At 40.9% G+C, this 19,562-nt stretch overlaps 1 protein-coding gene across 6 annotated transcripts in view; it reads left to right on the top strand.

The window, feature by feature from the left end:
• The window catches only part of ampd3b (adenosine monophosphate deaminase 3b), a 28,836-nt gene extending 14,354 nt beyond the window's left edge, over positions 1 to 14,482 (top strand). For all 6 annotated transcript variants that reach the window (XM_084058926.1, XM_084058925.1, XM_084058928.1 and 3 more), the window contains 14 exons: positions 2,059 to 2,269; positions 3,423 to 3,603; positions 4,236 to 4,401; positions 4,855 to 5,074; positions 5,401 to 5,530; positions 6,060 to 6,254; positions 7,337 to 7,468; positions 7,798 to 7,961; positions 8,635 to 8,761; positions 9,155 to 9,318; positions 9,849 to 9,969; positions 10,559 to 10,732; positions 11,386 to 11,496; positions 12,007 to 14,482. In XM_084058926.1, the coding sequence (XP_083915052.1) occupies positions 2,059 to 2,269; positions 3,423 to 3,603; positions 4,236 to 4,401; positions 4,855 to 5,074; positions 5,401 to 5,530; positions 6,060 to 6,254; positions 7,337 to 7,468; positions 7,798 to 7,961; positions 8,635 to 8,761; positions 9,155 to 9,318; positions 9,849 to 9,969; positions 10,559 to 10,732; positions 11,386 to 11,496; positions 12,007 to 12,183 (2,273 nt within the window). In that variant the 3' untranslated portion in view covers positions 12,184 to 14,482. The remainder of the gene's footprint in view (positions 1 to 2,058; positions 2,270 to 3,422; positions 3,604 to 4,235; positions 4,402 to 4,854; positions 5,075 to 5,400; positions 5,531 to 6,059; positions 6,255 to 7,336; positions 7,469 to 7,797; positions 7,962 to 8,634; positions 8,762 to 9,154; positions 9,319 to 9,848; positions 9,970 to 10,558; positions 10,733 to 11,385; positions 11,497 to 12,006) is intronic.
• The last annotated feature ends 5,080 nt before the right edge of the window (positions 14,483 to 19,562 follow it).

Raw genomic sequence — 19,562 nt, 5'->3', positions numbered from 1 at the left:
TTGTGAAGTTATTGGGGTCGAGTGGTCTAGTGCTAGCTAGGCCTCTGAATGAGGAGGATCCTAGGTCAAGTCCCAAGCCTCCTGTAGATAAACGCTAGGCTGGGATCAAGTTGTTTTGTAGTCATCTGATCCGGTCGAGAATCAGCAGATATGGATATAGCCTGTGCTCCCAAAAATAATTCCCTCAGAAACCAGGGGTGTCAGTGGTAGGGTAGGCCCTATAGCGAATGGTATCCACAAGTGAATACGGTATCCTCTCTTCCCGCCGGGGACGCTGTGGGCGCTGGGGGCATGTCTTCTCCTCCGTGTCATCAGCGCCCATACTCTAGGTGGGGTTGGCGAAAGGGCCTACTCTGTGTGGAGTTTGCATGTTCTCCCCGTGTCTCCTAGCCTAGGGTAGTTAATACCCTCACAAAATCATGTAGTAATCCTGGTCACTATACTGCCTCCCCCTGGTCAGCCGGGGCGCCTGATGGAGGGGAAGGGAACTGATTGGAATAACGTGTTCCTTCCACGCGCCAACCAGGGAAATTCCCCCCTGTCAGGTGACAAGAAGGTCAGTTGGCTCTCATGCATTGAAGGAGGCATGAGCTCGGCCCTGGCCTCCCTAGGCTGGTGGGGGGAGTGTAGTGCCCAGGATCACTTAGCAAATTGGCACCGGGTGAAAAAAGGGTTGCAAAATCGACGTATAAAAATTAAGGAATACGGTATCCTCTAGCCAGTATCTGTTGTCCCCTACTTCTGTCGCCCTTGTTCAGACCATACTCTTTGACTGCATCTGGCAAGGTTGTGATGACACTATTATAGAGGTGACAAAATCTGGCATATAAACACCACACACATTCTGACGAGGTGAAAAGGAAATCAATACCAGCCACATTGTCACAGCTGGTAAAAAAAGACCACTGTTGCTGACCACTTTGTGATTTAAATGCACACTAGGAAAAACAAGGCATGGTCTAACAACGTGCAGGCCATCTGGGACACTTCACTAAAGTGACATTTGAAAGAAATAATGTTCACAATAATATACTGTATCCAAAATACTCAGGGATTTATTTCCTTGCCCCATGGCAACGTGCACAAGAAATTTGCCACTGATTATTTAAATGGTTTGAGAGATTAGTCTCTGACACATAGACAGACAGACAGTCACACCCCTGTCTCTGGTGAGGGTAGTGTGTAACCCTTAGTACTTTTTAGTACAACCATAAGGTTGTACTAACTATCATAAGGATGGCAAGGTACACAGATAGGCAGGTTTTAACACAGTTTTATTTGCCCCAACTGTCAGTACAAATGGCAAAAACAAAAGGAGACCTCAGACCAGACGTCTGTGAATTAGAAAATATTCAAAAACAAATAACTTCAAATTTTTGATCAAATGTAAATTAAAGCATTATTATAATAAAATAAAGTACAACAAATGACAATAAAGGAATTATATAATAACAAATAAACAATAAACACATGGATTTAAACAGCTCACCTCTATATAGCCCATGGCCCCTCCCACCAGTCGGACCAAATAATCAGGGGGTATTCATAATACTGTCACTTCTGTTCACTATCCATAAACAGACACAAAATACATTATGTACATTTCATTTATACTTGTAGATCTTTACTTTCAATGTCCAGTGTCCCTCTGTGAGAAAATACAAAACCCTCTTAGACAGATACAAAATCTTGTCCACAGACAAGATGGTTTGGCCCAAATTGGCCCAATCAGTGGTTGCAGTTGTGTTTCCTGACAAACCTATAAACTGGCCTCAACTCTACACCCTCACCTTGACTCTTTTAGGATCTAGTGCAGAGCCACGGTGAGAGATATGAATGATTTGTTTGTTAGTGTTTGAATAAAGAACCTTAAAGTTTGTCTTTTGTCCACACACACGCAACCTAACAAGTGTGCACCATTGATAGGCATGTGTCAGAAAAATGACAGTGACAGTGTGTGGTCACACAGACAGTAAACACGACACTGACACACACATAGCTGTACATTATCTTATGTAGAGCATTCGGTGATAATCGTTCTCTCTCTATCCACCTCAGAGATGCCGCGGTTGTTCCCCAAGATCTCGCTGAGCGAGGTGGATGAGAATGTGCGCCTGCTGGCGGAGAAGGTGTACGCCTCGGCCCTCAAGGAGGAGGACAGCAAGGACGTCATGGCCATGTTCAACGTGCCAGAGGACTGCCCTATCGGCCTCCACCAGGACCGAGAGCATGAGCTTCTGAGAGAGGAGTCGGAGGAGTCGGTCAAGAAGTAAGAGTGGAGACATCAAAATGCTATAATCTTGCAGCAGCTAGAAATATTTGAAATTGGAATGACTGAACCCTATAGCGTCCCTATTATGGAATGAACATTCTGTTAAAATAGCAGATCTACAAGCTGTAGAACCTAGAACGGCTATTTTCGTCAAAGAGATTTGGTGTAGAGGGATAAACGGGACCAAGTATACAAACCTCTGTCAACTAACTACATACGGTCTAAGTGGTAACAATGTAGCAGGAACAATAGGAATACATTTTATATGCAAGCTACGTTTCATACAAAGATTATGGATTTATTTTATTTTATACAGTTTAACACAAAGCAAACTTGCATTCTAGCTGCTTCTGCTTACAGTATCTGCTACCATTGTCTCTCTCTTCAGCTTCCTAAGGAAGTAGACACTGGTAGACCCAGCACTGCTGAGCCTTTTTAAACTGTGAGGTACTGTTAGACCAAGAGAGGTTTTCTATGTTGTGGACGCTGAGAGATGGGATTAAGGAATGTGAGTAGAGTAGTAAAATACTAGATTACAAATGTAATTATATTTAATTGACGGTTTTAGGATTAGAGGCACCACTTCCGGTATATAAGTCAGATAAGACTTATATAAGTGGCGACTTATGTAAGATAACCACTTCATCCACCATGGTTGACTCACTTGTTGACTTGCTTTGCGCAGGCACTCGCTTGGCTAGCGGCTTGTCGTGAGCCTTAAGGCATCAAGTGAAGTTATGCATTTGTGCACATACTGTTCCCAAAATGAGCACTCCACGCCTCCACCCCAACAGCATTTTTGGGAATACTAAAATTGTTCTACATATCGTCACTGTGGGGCAAAAACATCTCCATCTCCACAAAAGTAGTGAAAATAGCCTATCTACAAGTGTTGTAAGCTTGTAGATCAGCTATTGTCAAAAAAAGAATTTGCTTTAAAAATGTTTTAAAATAATGAAAAAGGAACGTTTTGGACATACAAGGTTTCCACCAGACAGGAACGATATATAACATGCATACTTTAAAAATTGACTGAAACATACACGTTATGCAAAACATAACGTGTGTGTGTGTGTGTGTGTGTGTGTGATGCCTCTTTAATCTCTTAATAAACGTACAGCAATCAGCGATGTGTTTTATGTGCCTCCAGGAAGAACAGTTTCAGGCAGAAGCGTTCTCAGTCGATGTTCCTCCACATCCCAGTGTCTCCAGACTGGACTGGACTGCCTGGCGTCTCTCCTCTGCTCACCCCTGCATCTCCAGAGCCCTCTGTCCCAGTCAACGTTCCCGAGTTCCAGAGAGTTACCATCAGTGGCGATTACTGCGCTGGGGTACGTCAAGTTTACTTGTATAAACTCATTCCATTCAAAGTGATTGATTGATAAAATGTCTCAGAGCGCAGAGAATGTGAGAATCGGTACAGTAAGAATTATAAATAATAATTGCCACCAACACATTATAGGAGTACCATAAGGAATATTTTCATAAAAGTCCATTTAAAACCATATACAATATTCTTGAGAAGAATCTTTTTCATTTCAATTCTAAGCTCCTAAATGCCCCATCTAGTGGTTTTGTGTTTATCTGCTGTTTAATGTTTTCTGGTTCCAACCCATAGTGCTACTATCTGTATACATTGATTGCATGGATAATTTCCAACAAAGTGCATTTTATTGAAAAGTTAAACATTTCAAGCTCCTCTTGAAGCGGTATTTGGCTAAAAGGTTCATACAGTATGATCATCCATTCCCATTGTCCAGAGGGACAAGTCACACTGTAGCTGGGTACAGGTGGTTACTTTGGATTTGATGGGAACTGACCAAGACCACTCCTTCGCTGACATCTGATTTCCATTGGTTGAAGGGGGCTTTAATCAGACTGGCTTTAAGTGTTGAAACTGGTCAAGGGCCCTTTTGTTACTCTTCCGCCCCCAAATACATGGTGCTAATTTACACCTCTGCAGACCACAGTGGAGGCCTACGAGCAGGCGGCCCAGAGTCTGCAGAAAGCGCTGTTCATCCGAGAGAAGTATTCCAGACTGGCCTACCACCGCTTCCCCAGGACCACCGCCAAGTTCCTCCGCAATTGCTTGGATGAGAAGTGGAAGGAAGAGGATGAGATCTTGCCAGGTGAGGCGGGGGTTCTGGAGGGTGGGGTTGGGGTATTTAGTTGATGATGCATCTGTCATGGCCTAGTGTCAAAAACTGGGGTACTCCTCCTCTATAGCCCAGTGGTTCTCAAACCTTTTCATGTAAAGGACCCCCAAAATGATACATATTTGGCTGCGGACCCCCATCTCATATTTTGTGACAGTGACCCCCCCAGAAGCAAAGATTTGAGTTAAACATGTTTGCTTTATAAAATATATATAAATTCAAAGATTTGCAGATTTTGCACACATTTTCACGATTTTTCCAAAATAGCAGATATACAAGCTCATAGCTCATATGAGCTTGTATATCTGCTATTTTTGAATGGTTAAAGTGGTTAAAATTATTATGACGCTATATTAACACATTTTGCTGACCCCACTTTGAGAACCAATGCTCCTAGCCTAAAGGTCACTGTCTTTTTGTCTGCAGACAACTGGCCTTGCCCTCAGAAAGGGGAGGACCCTTACACCACGGAGGGCATGCTAGAGGACCTGGACTATGAGCTGAAGATGAAAGATGGCATCGTGTATGTCTACGACAATGCAGAGGCCCTGGCGGAGCAGGTTCCCCACAGCCTCCCTTACCCCGACCTGGAGACCTTCGCCATCGACATGAGCCACATTCTCGCCATGATCGCGGATGGCCCAACGTGAGAACACATCTTCTTTTAGACTGTCATCAGATATACGACAGTCATATATACGGAAGTATAGGGAACCTCTTGGGAACCCCTTTCAGCGTGCTAACGTGATGATTTTTACTAAACAAACGTGATAACGTTTCTAACAGCGCCGGCCAGAGCCTTCCAATGAGGTGCCAGAACGTCATCACGTTATCACGTTTGTTTAGAAACATCATCACGTTACTAGTCCAAAAAAGGATATTTGCGTCACGGAGGATTTCCATATATATACATATTTTTTTACAGTAGCTATATTGATATGGCTCTCCTACAAAATGCATCTTGTCTTACAGGAAAACCTACTGTCATAGACGACTGAAGTTCTTGGGTTCCAAGTTCTACCTGCATGAGATGATGAATGAAACGGCAGAACTAAAAGAGCTGAAAAGAGTTCCACACAGAGACTTCTACAATGTCAGAAAGGTTGGTACTGCACGTGGTCAAGTCAATATTGGCATTTTATGTGCAGTTTTACAGTGAGTTAAATTATTCGGACATGCTTCTTCTGGAAATAGTTTGAAGAGATTAATCCAAGTACAAAGGTCTTCGTTTGGACATGAAGACTTCTATGAGGGGGGGGGGGGGTGGCACGGTAATGTCGGGGTACCGCCGGTCACCCGAAGACCACTGATCTGTTCAATCCATTTCAGTCATAATGGGGCCATGCAGCTGGAGGGGTGGAGATAAAGATAATGTTTTATGTCTCTTGGTAATTGGCAAAGATTATATAGATATACATTATACACATTTTTTTTATCACTTTAGTACAGTACCGTATAAGTGAAATACATCATCTTTGTGACATTGGTGCAAAGATATGAAAAGCTAACACAGTAACAGTAAATACTGCTGGATGTACGTGTAGTTAAACAGCTTAGTACTGACATATAGACATGGCTGAAATAGCTGTACAGGACTACAGGACAGCACCTGTGTCTCCCATTATACCCAGGTGGACACTCACATCCACGCAGCAGCCTGCATGAACCAGAAACACTTGCTGAGCTTCATTCAGACCACGTATCAGACGGAGGCGGACCGTGTCGTTCTGGAGAAGGGAGATCAGAAGCTCACGCTCAAGCAGGTGTTTGACAACCTCACGATGGACCCCTACGACCTCACAGTGGACTCGCTGGACGTACACGCCGTAAGTGACAGCCGCACAACATTAACCTGACATTCCCCCAACATCTAATGTAATGCCAATCCATTAACACCTCTCTACCATGTCTGCATGTTCTGTATGAAGAGGTTAGCTCCTAAATGGAATACTCGCATACTGAAACAATGTGACATCCATTCTGACTAAAGAAAGTAAATATTATTATTGAATTTGTCAGCTACTGTATCTTGAGGTCTCTACACGCAAAATAGCATTTTAGGAGATGTAATTGTCTGTTATTATATATTGAACTTCATGTAAGAGATTTTCACCAAAACATTAGAGATCATATAACATTATATTCTATAAATTGATATATAAACCTTTCATAAGCTCTTTCAGATAAAGACTTAATAATGTTTCGAGAAATAGCCCTTCCTGATGCCAACATCTGTTGACTATATCGAACAGTAACTTCATGCCTATAACATTCTGTATTCCATATATGGATTTATGCTCAGGTTTATGTTGCATAACATTTCTTAGAAGCCACAGAATGTACAACATATTTGGAAGCTGGAAATCGTTACATCAAAACTCCAAAGAATAGTCCTACTTCAACCAGTCTCTTCTCAGTTTTATATGTCATCCCTCCTGATTCAAGTTGATTTAATGGATGATATCAATCAGAGATGATAGCTTTCAGCTGGTTTCACTGTGTATTTGAGGCAGAACAGGTGTTCCCAATATTTTGTACTCCCAACGTGACCTGCTTTTAATGCCAAGAGCTGTCATCTGTAGTATTTTTCATACATATTGAATATTCATTTGTGTGTGTATATTCATTTAATAATTGCCTAATGAGTGTGTTTTATGTTCATGCCAGCAGTAGAATTGTAGCGCTCAAAACCCTAAAGCACATGTTGCACCAAAATGTGGTTGTTGACGAAAGGATGCAATTATGTGTGTTCGTGCATTTCAGAAGATGTTATGCAACTTGTTTGGACTGAACGTGAAATCCCCTGGCTGTGTCATGGGGATGTAATGAATACAAACATATCGAAATGGTAATGTGACTGTGAGCAAAAAATGACATCCGACCTCTCTCACGAATTACTCTCATGCAGGGAAGACAAACATTTCATCGCTTCGACAAGTTTAACTCCAAATACAATCCTGTGGGAGCCAGTGAACTCAGAGAGATCTACTTGAAAACAGATAACTACATCGATGGGGAATACTTTGCACGCATCATTAAGGTAGGGAAAAAACATCACTTAAAATGTTAAAAAAAGAACTTGATTTGCTTTGCTGTCGTGCAAATATGTAGTGTGTGTGTGTGTCTGTATACACACACACACACACACACACACACACACACACACACACACACACACACACACACACACACACACACACACACACACACACACACACACACACACACACACACACACACACAGACACACACAGACACACACACACACACACACGACTAGCAGGAGAGAAAAGGAATATCTCTTTTGGCTCTCTTTTTGCTTTGTCATGGCATATCAACAACTGACTTCCTGTGGTGGGTGTCCAACAGGAAGTGTCTCAGGAGCTGGAGGGAAGCAAGTACCAGCACACTGAGCCCCGCCTGTCCATCTACGGACGCTCAACAGACGAGTGGCAAAACCTGTCCAGCTGGTTCATCAAGCATAAAATGCACTCACCCAACATGCGCTGGATGATCCAAGTACCCAGGATCTAGTAAGTGCTACAAGATGGAGAAAGAAACATTATGCTATAGTACTCTAACTACATGAACCCTATTCTGGGGCGAACATTCAGCAAAAATTGTCAATCTACAGCTTGTATATTGGCTATTTGTGGTGAAGAGATTTGGTGTAGAGGGGAAGGGTTTGAAATGGTATGTTTTCTATATGAGGTGACATACATATTTTGGATTCTGAAATCCTCATAATCACTTTCATCTGCCAAGAGCAATAAAGGAAATCTTGAGGTGTATAACAATGTCTATATAGATCATACCCTCTCTGACATACTGTATAATCAAATGACTCGGATATTTTACAACAAACGAACCCCGTGAATCTTGAGTCTTTCGAAGCAGTTCTTCTTTGCTCATATCAATGAACACCCAGCTCATGACACTCACAGCTAAGGCAGAAACGGTAACTGTTACAATTCACAAGGGTGATTGATTGCACATACTGTATTCGTCATCATTATAAAATAGGTCTCAATGAGAAAGAAAATAACTTTAGTTGAATAGTGTTTCATACATTTATCTCATAAGTACATTGCAATACTGAAAATACAGTATGCATCATATTAAACAATATGAACATTTCAACAATATGAAAAGAAAAGTCAAGTTGTCTGGTAAGAGATGAGCTAATTGAAATTCTCTGTCTTGCAGTGACATTTTCAAGTCAAGGAAACTGGTACCGAACTTTGCCAAGATGCTGGAAAACATTTTCCTCCCTCTGTTTGAGGCCACAGTCAATCCACAGAAGAACAAGGAGATTTATATATTCTTGAAATATGTGAGTAAATAAAATATAACATATTACAATTATGTCATATATTTTGCAATGTACTTAATTCAGTAGGTTAAATTAATAACTAAGTTAAATTAATACTTTCTTAAACCCATATGTAACACTAACATTTATCAGTTCCACTTGAAATTATCTCTGAATAAGTTTTCTTTTTACACAAGCAAGCTTTGAAGTTTTTGTTTTTATTTACAAAACATGCATACATACCGACCCTATGAAACAAAACACTAAAACTAAATTAAAGTGACAATGTCACAGTTGCATAGATCCCAAATCGAATTCCTATGTCTTCAATATAATGCCCATTTTATGGGTATATGCAGTTAAATTGTGAGCCAACAGTACACCTTATCGTCATACAATGGTTGTATACTACAGGTCACAGGCTTTGACAGCGTGGACGATGAGTCCAAACACAGCGACCACATGTTCTCTTACAAGAGCCCCAAGCCTGAGCAGTGGACCACAGATGACAACCCGCCCTACAGCTACTACATCTACCACATGTACGCCAACATCATGGTCCTCAACAACCTGCGCAAGTACGTATCTGCATCAGTCCAACAACCTTTTAAAGCTCAGAATCAGTATTTAAGTGTATCAAATGTAGAGGCTATACACCATTGGTTCTCACCCCCAGGGGTCCTTGGGGGGGTTCCAGGGGGTCCCCAGCAAAATGTATTAATATAGCATCACAATAATTTGAACCTTTTTATACTTTTATACTTCAAAAATAGCAGATATACAAGCTCATAGCGCGGCACCGAGTGCTGCGCTATGACCTTGTAGATCTGCTATTTTTGAAAAATTGTGAAAACTTCTGCAAATCTTTGAATATATATATTTTTTTTTAAAGCGAACATTTGTAACTCAAATCTTTGCTTCTCGGGGTCCCTGGAACTACATATTTTGAGATGGGGGTCCAAATGAGTCATAGAGTTATTGTATAACTCTATGACTCATTTAGTTCTTTATTGTCTGTGGTTCGTCTCTTTGTACAAATAAACTTTTAGGAATCAAACCGCTCAAATTATTTCTAAAGATGTGTGTTATCCCTTTCCCTCTCACACAGGGAACGAGGGCTCAATACGTTCCAGTTCCGGCCTCACTGCGGCGAGGCAGGTTCCATCACTCATCTGGTGTCTGCCTTCCTCACTGCAGACAACATCTCCCACGGCCTTAACCTCAAGAAGGTAAGTATCTGAGAAAAATACATCTGCTTGCTTGTTGTTATTATACCCCACCCTTTGGAACCCACTCCCACCTCACATCAAAGCCCACTCTTGCCGTGTTCAAAGCCTCCCTCAAAACCCACCTTTTCAGACTCGCTTTCCCTGCCTAACCCAAACCAAATCTCTCTTTCTTCTTCTTAGTCTTAGCTTATTGTTTTTAGCCTTTAACGTTTTTCTTTTTTTGCTCCTAATAAAATTGTTTTTTAAGCTGTTTTGTAAAGCGACTTTGGGTACTAAGAAAAGCGCACTATAAGTCTGATGTAGTATTATTATTATTAACTTTATGATTAGTAGTCTTACTTACATGACATTTGCTGTAATTTAACTGAACTCCACATCAAGAGAGTTGATTGGGATATTCCACAAAGCAGATCAAATAAAGAATTGTCCACTATTTCATCTACTATAACAACATATTCAGACTTCCACAAATAGAATAAAGTTCAGTGCAACTCCAAACTCCAAATATATAACTTTACATTTAGCTATGAAGTATTTCTTTATTGCTAGTGTTCACATCACTGTTGTCTACACTTCTTACACTCCTCAGAGTCCAGTGTTGCAGTATTTGTACTACCTGGCCCAGGTCCCCATTGCCATGTCTCCACTGAGTAACAACAGTCTGTTTCTGGAGTATTCCAAGAACCCACTGAGAGAGTTCCTCCACAAAGGCCTGTGCGTGTCCCTGTCTACAGATGACCCCATGCAGTTCCACTACACCAAGGTCAGAATATTTCCTCCTTTTATTTTCCTTCAATCAATGGACCTTGATTGAAGGAAAGATTTAAACACTTTACTTGTTTTATACCATAAGCCCATGCATGGACATTGATCATGTGACTGTTGTGATGTACAATACATACATTGGAAACGAGCTTTGGCTTTTTTGTGATTCATCCATTTTGGCACTTTTAATTGGTGAAACTATGCTTTTAACTGTTGCCAATAAAGTATTCTATATCTACACAGTATATTTATTTTAAAGGTAGGGTAAGTGATGTTTTTCTTTGTAAAAATAAAAATAAAAAAAAGTGTTAAATAGCTCTATATTCTGTTCGGTAACAGCAGTCTCCCTGTCTCTCCAGCTCTTTAGTAAACAGGCGCTGCATTTTCAGCTGGGGATACCAATGTTAACCAATCAGGAGGGAGAACTTGCACAGGATACTGACATGATATTGATGATGTCAGTATCATGGTCAGCATCATGTCAGTATCATGGTTAGTCATGGTCAGTATCATGACTGAGATGGCGTCCATATAGATTGACAGATTAAAATGACATTGTATTAAGTTGTCTCTCCACATGTAGACAAATCTCTCAATGATTCCTGCTCTAGATAGCACTCACATATTATATGTTGGTTTCAACTCTTGTAGGAGGCTCTGATGGAGGAGTATGCCATCGCTGCCCAGCTGTGGAAGCTGAGCACCTGCGATGTGTGTGAGATCGCAAGGAACAGCGTTCTACAAAGTGGCCTTTCACATCAGGTACAGTACTTCTATAGATTTATACACAAATATTCTAGAGCAGGGGTTTCCAACAGATGGTCCGTGGACCACCGGTGGTCCGTGAAGGTATTGAATGTGGTCCCTGACCATGCATTTAGTAATGTAGGAAAGTGAAGATTTTGTATTTATTTTCTTCCACAGAACAGTGCACTAAAAGTTTGTGCACTGTTCTGTGGAAGTGAATGTAGTGACTAAATGACCTGGTGACTTATGATTATCCGTCAATGTTGTCAGTCACTGGGAAGTCGGAGGTCAAGAAATTCCACAGAATTCAATCAGTATGGGATCATTATTGACATCTCATGTAGACACACCTTCTGGTGATGTCCTGGTCACGTTATCTTGATTATCTATTTTTCTGTGCAACTTTAACTGGAGCACAGTTCATATACGTTGGTCCTCAATTCACAGCCTGCACAAATCCAAGCCCCTACAATAGCAAGAACAACTGATCTATAGTATAATGTCTCTCTTCTCTTCTCCATCTAGGAAAAGAAACATTTCCTTGGCCCCAACTACCTTCAAGATGGGCCAGAGGGCAATGATATCCGTCGGACCAACGTGGCTCAGATCCGCCTGGCGTATCGCCATGAGACGCTGTGCCACGAGCTCGCTTTCCTGGTGGACGCTGTGAAGGTGGAGTCTGGCCCAGAGCCAGCACAGTGACAGGGAGGGAGCCGTCTTAATATGTTCTTGGCATTGGTGTGTCTCACATGAGTTATGCATAAGCCACAGCTTAGAGATATTTTTTGTTTTTTTTTACACCAGCAGATGTCCTTTCCTGATGAGGTGTATAGTGCAAGCATATATCCTTCTTTTATATGATATGGAAGACCTTATCAAATGGCCTCAGACATTGTGAGTCTTGGTGATAAGGATACATTTTCATGAAATGGGCCCAAAGTATATATTGGTCGAAATGCTTTGGTTGAAAAACCTCCCAAAACAAACTAATTCGACTGCTTCTCAGCCTGGGGCCCATGACCCACATTTTGCCAACCCATTTTGCTAGCGTAGGATGGCTCAGGGTAGAAGACAGGGTTAAGCAATTGAAAATGGGATTGGCATTCAAAATAGTCAATGCGACTTTGCCCTCAATGCCCTCAATACCGGCATATCTGACTAATTACCTTTAAAAAAAGTGAGCGACACCCACAATACCAGAGGGAGCGATGACTACGATCTGGTAACACCCACCTTTAAAACAAACATGGGTAATTTCTCCTTCTACAACGCTGCCGTCCAAGTGTGGAATGCCCTGACCCCCCCCCCCCTTATTTTCTACTCTGTACATATAGTGTTTTATATTTGTGATGATATTGAATTTTGGTGTTATTTTTTATGTTCTGTTGATGAATTGGATACATAGGACCCCAATGGAAACAACTAATGTGAAACTGTTGACCTGTAGCTTGGGCCAGATAGTTGGGCCTACTGTCAATGGACCCAAAGATTAGTTTTCTTATCAAGTAGTGGAAAACATGCTCCTTTTTTCATTGTCAGTTACATGTTTGCATGTTAAAAAAACGAATTTGACAATGAGTATCATTGTGGCTTTCTGACTCAAGAAGGCTTATCTGCATTGTTTGCAAAATATATGCAAACAATGAAAGGGAATACCTGCCTTTCTACCATTCTGAAATGCTATACTTCTCATCTAAAATGAGAAGTATAGCAGTTCTGAATACTTTTTTCTTCCATTTTTTGTTTTCCATGATATCCACAACTAGCCCAGATACATTTTGTTTTGTTTATTTTGTTAATGTAAGCACAAACTTTTATTTACTCTAGATTGACTGTCGATTGACAGGCACTGTTGTTGTTGTGCAACGGACGTTACTGCACACTCAATGGTGTACACACACACACACACACACACACACACCTACACCTGAGAGCTGACCATTTCGCTGTTGACCATTGTGCCAGGGGTAAATGTTTCACTCCCAACTGGAAATGTACTTGAATTGTAAGTTTGTTGCTGTTAAAGCTGCAGTCCGGACCTTATTTTAATGAATCGGAATCAGAATAAAACACAATGTCAACACATCTGTATAGTACTACAGAGTTAATACAATATAACCAGAACATCTGCAGTGGTAGGAGGGGGTGGCTCCCTGGTGACAAGTGGAACACCTGCTGGTTTAAATGCAGTGCTGCCAGAAGCTCTTCGTGCAAATATCATCCTCATGGAGTGATGCCATCTCAATAACAGTGGTAGAAATTGTGTCTCCCATGGGAAACCTGGGTTCAAATTTTTGGGTAACAGTACTCTAAAACTATAAAATACTACAGTTTGTAGTCCTTAAACCCGGAAATGAGTTTGCAAGGGGTTCTTCGCCAGATTTCCAACCCTTTTTTTTTACCAAAGGATTTTCCATTAACGTAGAAAATTACATCTCTGGTTAACACAAACCTACAGTATGTAATACGATTTTGATATGTTCAAATGACTGTACATCTGTTAATATCTCAACCTTGAATTTTGTACAGCATGTGCCTTTTTAAAGTTATATTACTGTCCTGTGTGGTCTAGAAATCTGTGAAAATGATCCTGTTGAACAAACTGTGTTAATATCAATCAGTTTGCTAAAGAGCTTATTTTCTTCATTAATCCAAAATCCGATGCAAAAATTCCATTGGAAATCTGTGGTGGGAACGCATGGTGACAGTGGAGGATTTTACTGTGTAACGTCTGGGTTGGCCTCTACAGAGACATCATGCCTCTAGCACTCTATTGGATATAGATATCTACACTACCTGCTGATCCCAAAGCCAGATTCAGTTTCACATCATGTTGAGTGATCGCAGTGTCACAGCCAGTGGCTGTGAGTTACAGTGAAGTGGGAGTTGGCCAACTAGTGGCACAGTAGGAAACTTGTTTTTGTCACTTATCCTTTGCATGCTCACGTTGAAATGGGGAAATGTATTATTTTTTACGTATATTAAAGGGATTTGAAATATGCTTGTGCAATTATTTTTCTTTTTAAATCCAGGTAGGGCATTATGGTTTTAATTGATATGGATTTAGACAGAACACCAAACATTTAATGTACGGTAGGTATATGTGAAAATAAACATTGCTTGTTATATTTAATGTGGTGTGAGGCGCTTTCTAACTACACAATTGTTGAGAATCAACAACGGTGGTACAGTGGTAAGATAAATGCCTTCCCTCGCTCCTGAATGGATCAAATTGGTGGTATCCTGACCCGAAAATGTATTTTCTGTTTACTTAAGAGCTGGAGAAACAGGGAGACTCCTGTTATTGAACTAACACGCACTATTTAACACTTATTTTAACAAAACAATATCCCTACCTTTAAGTTTACTCACTGTCTTATTCGCCACAACTTACTAAGGATAAGGGTGTCACATTAAGGTAGGAATGTCAACAAAAGTTACCATGTTTTATTTCACTTCAACAAAACCGCAGCTGTAAAGTGCAAAAGGAGAAGATTGTTTATTAGGAGTAACACAATATGAATGGCAGCTTTCAGGATTTCTAATCCAGGCATCCTATGTGCAAAAAAATAATACATTTACAGTAGCGATCATTTCACCATTTAATTGGACAGCGAGAGTAGAGGCCGCCACTGGACCCGGCAGGGTCCATTTGGTGTTCTAACTATCCATCATTTAGCTGGGGACCCCCTGGTACTCCCTCAAGGACCCCTTTCTCAATACGTTGTCTGAACAACACTGCCCTCCTCTGGTGGAACTGAATTTCACTGTGGTCAAATGTGCGCACGTGACGTTGCTCTTTCTTCAGCTGATGATGGATTCATGCATATTTAACTTTAAGCTCCCAATGCATTGTCGATGTGGCAATGGACATTTAAAGGGAAACGAGTACAGGCTACTAATCCTACATACTTACTGCTAGTAACCCCATTCATACTTTAAAATGTTCATCTTACTGTGGACATGTTTGCCTGAAAATGAATCTTTGAAATGTTTAATAGTTTTAGAATTGTACTCCTTTAAAAGTTCAGAGATTTAGAATGGAGGCGGATGGAAGGTTAGGGTTAGGGTATAGGGACCTCAAAAAAACACGTTCACCTAGAAACTCCATTCACAGTTCAGAAATTCCACCTTACTGTGGACATGCATGCTTGAGATTTCTTTTTTTTTAAATCATTTGTAGTTTTGGAGATATTTAACTTTAAGCGCCCCATGCATTGTCGATGCGGCAATGGACATTTAAAGGCAGGCTTACAACTACATACTTACGCCTAGTAACCTCATTCATACTTTAAAATGTTCATCTTACTGAGGACATGTTTGCCTGAAAAGGAATCTTTGAAATGTTGCATAGTTTTAGAATTTTACTCCTTTAAAAGTTCAGAGATTTATAATGGAGGCGGATGGAAGGTTTTGGGACCTCAAAAAAACACTTTCACCTAGAAACTCCATTCACAGTTCAAAGATTCCCCCTTACTGTGGACATGCATCCTTGAGATGTTTTACTTTGAAATGATTTGTAGTTTTTGAAATATTTAACTTTAAGCGCCCGATGCATTGTCAATGGCAATGGATATTTAAAGGGAAAAGGGTACAAACTTTGCCAGGCTAAGTTAACAAAACAAGTCAGAACCTCTGTGGTGCAGTGGTTTAGATACAGGACTTGCAACCAGAAGGTTACCAGTTCAAATCCAACCAGGACAGGTTTCCAACCAATACCTGACTCTTGCACCTTTATCTGATCTTTCACTGAAGAGCGTGTAAGAGACCATAGAAAGTATGTACCATGGTGTAGCAGTGGTTAAGATTCAGGCCTTGCATACTGAAGGTCCTGAGTTCAAATCCCGCAAGGACATCTTTCTAACTTTTACCTGGGGCTTTTACCTTTATATAATCTTTCAGAAAATTCCACGCAAGTCAACAGAACAGGTAAGGACCTCTGTGGTGCAGTGGTTTAGATACAGGACTTGCAACCAGAAGGTTCCCGGTTCAAATCAAACTGGCGCACTTTTTTTTTCTTTCCCAAGACTCAAGACCCAAAAGAGTCTTGAGTCAAACCAATTACTCCCGCGGAGACATCAAATTTCTCTTTTGAGAAAAGAGAAATTTGATGTCGCCAATAGCCTAGCTCAACTGGTAGAGCGTCTGTCCAATAACATGACTTGACTTGAGTGGGTTCGATTCTCACTCGAGTCAAGTGTCCCCGGTAACTTGGGGCAATGGATAAATGATATCCTTAGTGATGCTTCCCTTTGCAGACTAACTTCTAGAAAAAAAGAGTTAAAACCACCAGAAAACCTGTAACTCTCAGCCAACAGCATGGCTCAACTGGTAGAGCGTCTGTCCAATAACATGACTTGACCTGACTTGAGTGGGTTCGATTCCCACTCGAGTCAAGTGTCCCCGGTAACTTGGGGCAACGGATACATTGACTGATATCCTTAGTGATGCTTCCCTTTGCAGACTAACTTCTAGAAAAAAAAAGTTAAAACCACCAGGAAACCTGTAACTCTCAGCCAACAGCATAGCTCAACTGGTAGAGCGTCTGTCCAATAACATGACTTGACTTGAGTGGGTTCGATTCCCACTCGAGTCAAGTGTCCCCGGTAACTTGGTGCAACGGATAAATTGACTGATATCCTTAGTGATGCTTCCCTTTGCAGATTAACTTCTAGAAAAAAACAAGTTAAAGCCACCAGGAAACCTGTAACTCTCAGCCAACAGCTTAGCTCAACTGGTAGAGCGTCTGTCCAATAACATGACTTGACTTGACTTGAGTGGGTTCGATTCCCACTCGAGTCAAGTGTCCCCGGAACTTGGGGCAACGGATAAATTGACTGATATCCTTAGTGATGCTTCCCTTTGCAGACTAACTTCTAGAAAAACAAGTTCAAACCACCAGGAAACCTGTAACTCTCAGCCAACAGCTTAGCTCAACTGGTAGAGCGTCTGTCCAATAACATGACTTGACTTGACTTGACTTGAGTGGGTTCGATTCCAACTCGAGTCAAGTGTCCCCGGTCCCACCAGGAAATCTGTAAGTTAAAACCACCAGGAAACCTGTAACTCTCAGCCAAGTTGAGCTATTCTGTTGGCTGAGAGTTACAGGTTTCCTGGTGGTTTTAACTTGTTTTTCTAGAAGTTAGTCTGCAAAGGGAAGCATCACTAAGGATATCAGTCAATTTATCCGTTGCCCCAAGTTACCAGGGACACTTGACTCGAGTGGGAATCGAACCCACTCAAGTGAAGTCAAGTCATGTTATTGGACAGACGCTCTACCAGTTGAGCTATGCTGTTGGCTGAGAGTTACAGGTTTCTTGGTGGTTTTAACTTGTTTTTCTAGAAGTTAGTCTGCAAAGGGAAGCATCACTAAGGATATCAGTCAATTTATCCGTTGCCCCAAGTTACCGGGGACACTTGACTCGAGTGGGAATCGAACCCACTCAAGTGAAGTCAAGTCATGTTATTGGACAGACGCTCTACCAGTTGAGCTATGCTGTTGGCTGAGAGTTACAGGTTTCCTGGTACTTTTAACTTGTTTTTCTAGAAGTTAGTCTGCAAAGGGAAGCATCACTAAGGATATCAGTCAATTTATCCGTTGCCCGAAGTTACCGGGGACACTTGACTCGAGTAGGAATCGAACCCACTCAAGTGAAGTCAAGTCATGTTATTGGACAGACGCCCTACCAGTTGAGCTAAGCTGTTGGCTGAGAGTTACAGGTTTCCTGGTGGTTTTAACTTGTTTTTCTAGAAGTTAGTCTGCAAAGGGAAGCATCACAGTAAAGTTACCAGTGTGATTTGAACTCATGGCCTCTGGATCATGAATACTGCGTCTCAACCCATTGAGCTAACTGTTGGAAAAGAAATACAGCCTTCCTGGTGCTTTGATTTGAACAACAAACAAGACAAATACATTTATTTTTTCACCATTGTGTCACTACCGAAACGAAAGTTTGTCACTACCGAAACGAAAGTTAAATCCGAAAAAAATCAAAAACGTCCCCCCAAAAACCTGTTAGGAGTACGTTTCAAGCAATTTAGAGTTGATTGGTAATTTTCGGAAACTTTGGCCTCCACACTTATTGATTTTTTCGGATTTAACTTTCGTTTCGGTAGTGACAAACTTTCGTTTCGGTAGTGACACAATGGTGAAAAAATAAATGTACTAAGTCCAGAGCTCGATGACTGTTAGGGACCAAAAAAAGTCACTACAAAGTACTACCAATCAACTCTAAATTGCCTAAAACGTACTCCTAACAGGTTTTTGGGGGGACAATTTTGGCCTCCATACTTAGTGATTTTTCGGAATTAACTTTCGTTTCGGTAAAATAAATTTACCAATCAACTCTAAATTGCCTGAAACGTACTCCTAACAGGTTTTTGGGGGGACGATTTTGGCCTCCACAATTAGTGATTTTTTCGGATTTAACTTTTGTTTCGGTAGTGACAAACTTTCGTTTCGGTAGTGACACAATGGTGAAAAAATAAATTTACTAAGTCCAGAGCTCGATGAATGTTAGGGACAAAAAAAGTCACTACAAAGTACTACCAATCAACTCTAAATTGCCTGAAACGTACTCCTAACAGGTTTTTGGGGGGACGATTTTGGCCTCCACACTTAGTGATTTTTTCGGATTTAACTTTCGTTTCGGTAAAATAAATTTTACCGAAACGGAAATTACCAATCAACTCTAAATTGCCTGAAACGTACTCCTAATAGGTTTTTGGGGGGACGATTTTGGCCTCCACACTTAGTGATTTTTTCGGATTTAACTTTCGTTTCGGTAAAATAAATTTACCAATCAACTCTAAATTGCCTGAAACGTACTCCTAACAGGTTTTTGGGGGGACGATTTTGGCCTCCATACTTAGTGATTTTTTCGGATTTAACTTTCGTTTCGGTAAAATAAATTTTACCGAAACGAAAATTACCAATCAACTCTAAATTGCCTGAAACGTACTCCTAACAGGTTTTTGGGGGGACGATTTTGGCCTCCACAATTAGTGATTTTTTCGGATTTAACTTTTGTTTCGGTATTGACAAACTTTCGTTTCGGTAGTGACACAATGGTGAAAAAATA

The sequence above is a fragment of the Gymnoscopelus microlampas genome (assembly GCF_963454915.1).
Source record: "Gymnoscopelus microlampas genome assembly, chromosome: 6".
NCBI classification, from domain to species: Eukaryota; Metazoa; Chordata; class Actinopteri; order Myctophiformes; family Myctophidae; genus Gymnoscopelus; species Gymnoscopelus microlampas.
The sequence above is the reverse complement of the archived record's forward strand: the minus strand, read 5'-3'. Positions and strand labels throughout refer to the sequence as shown.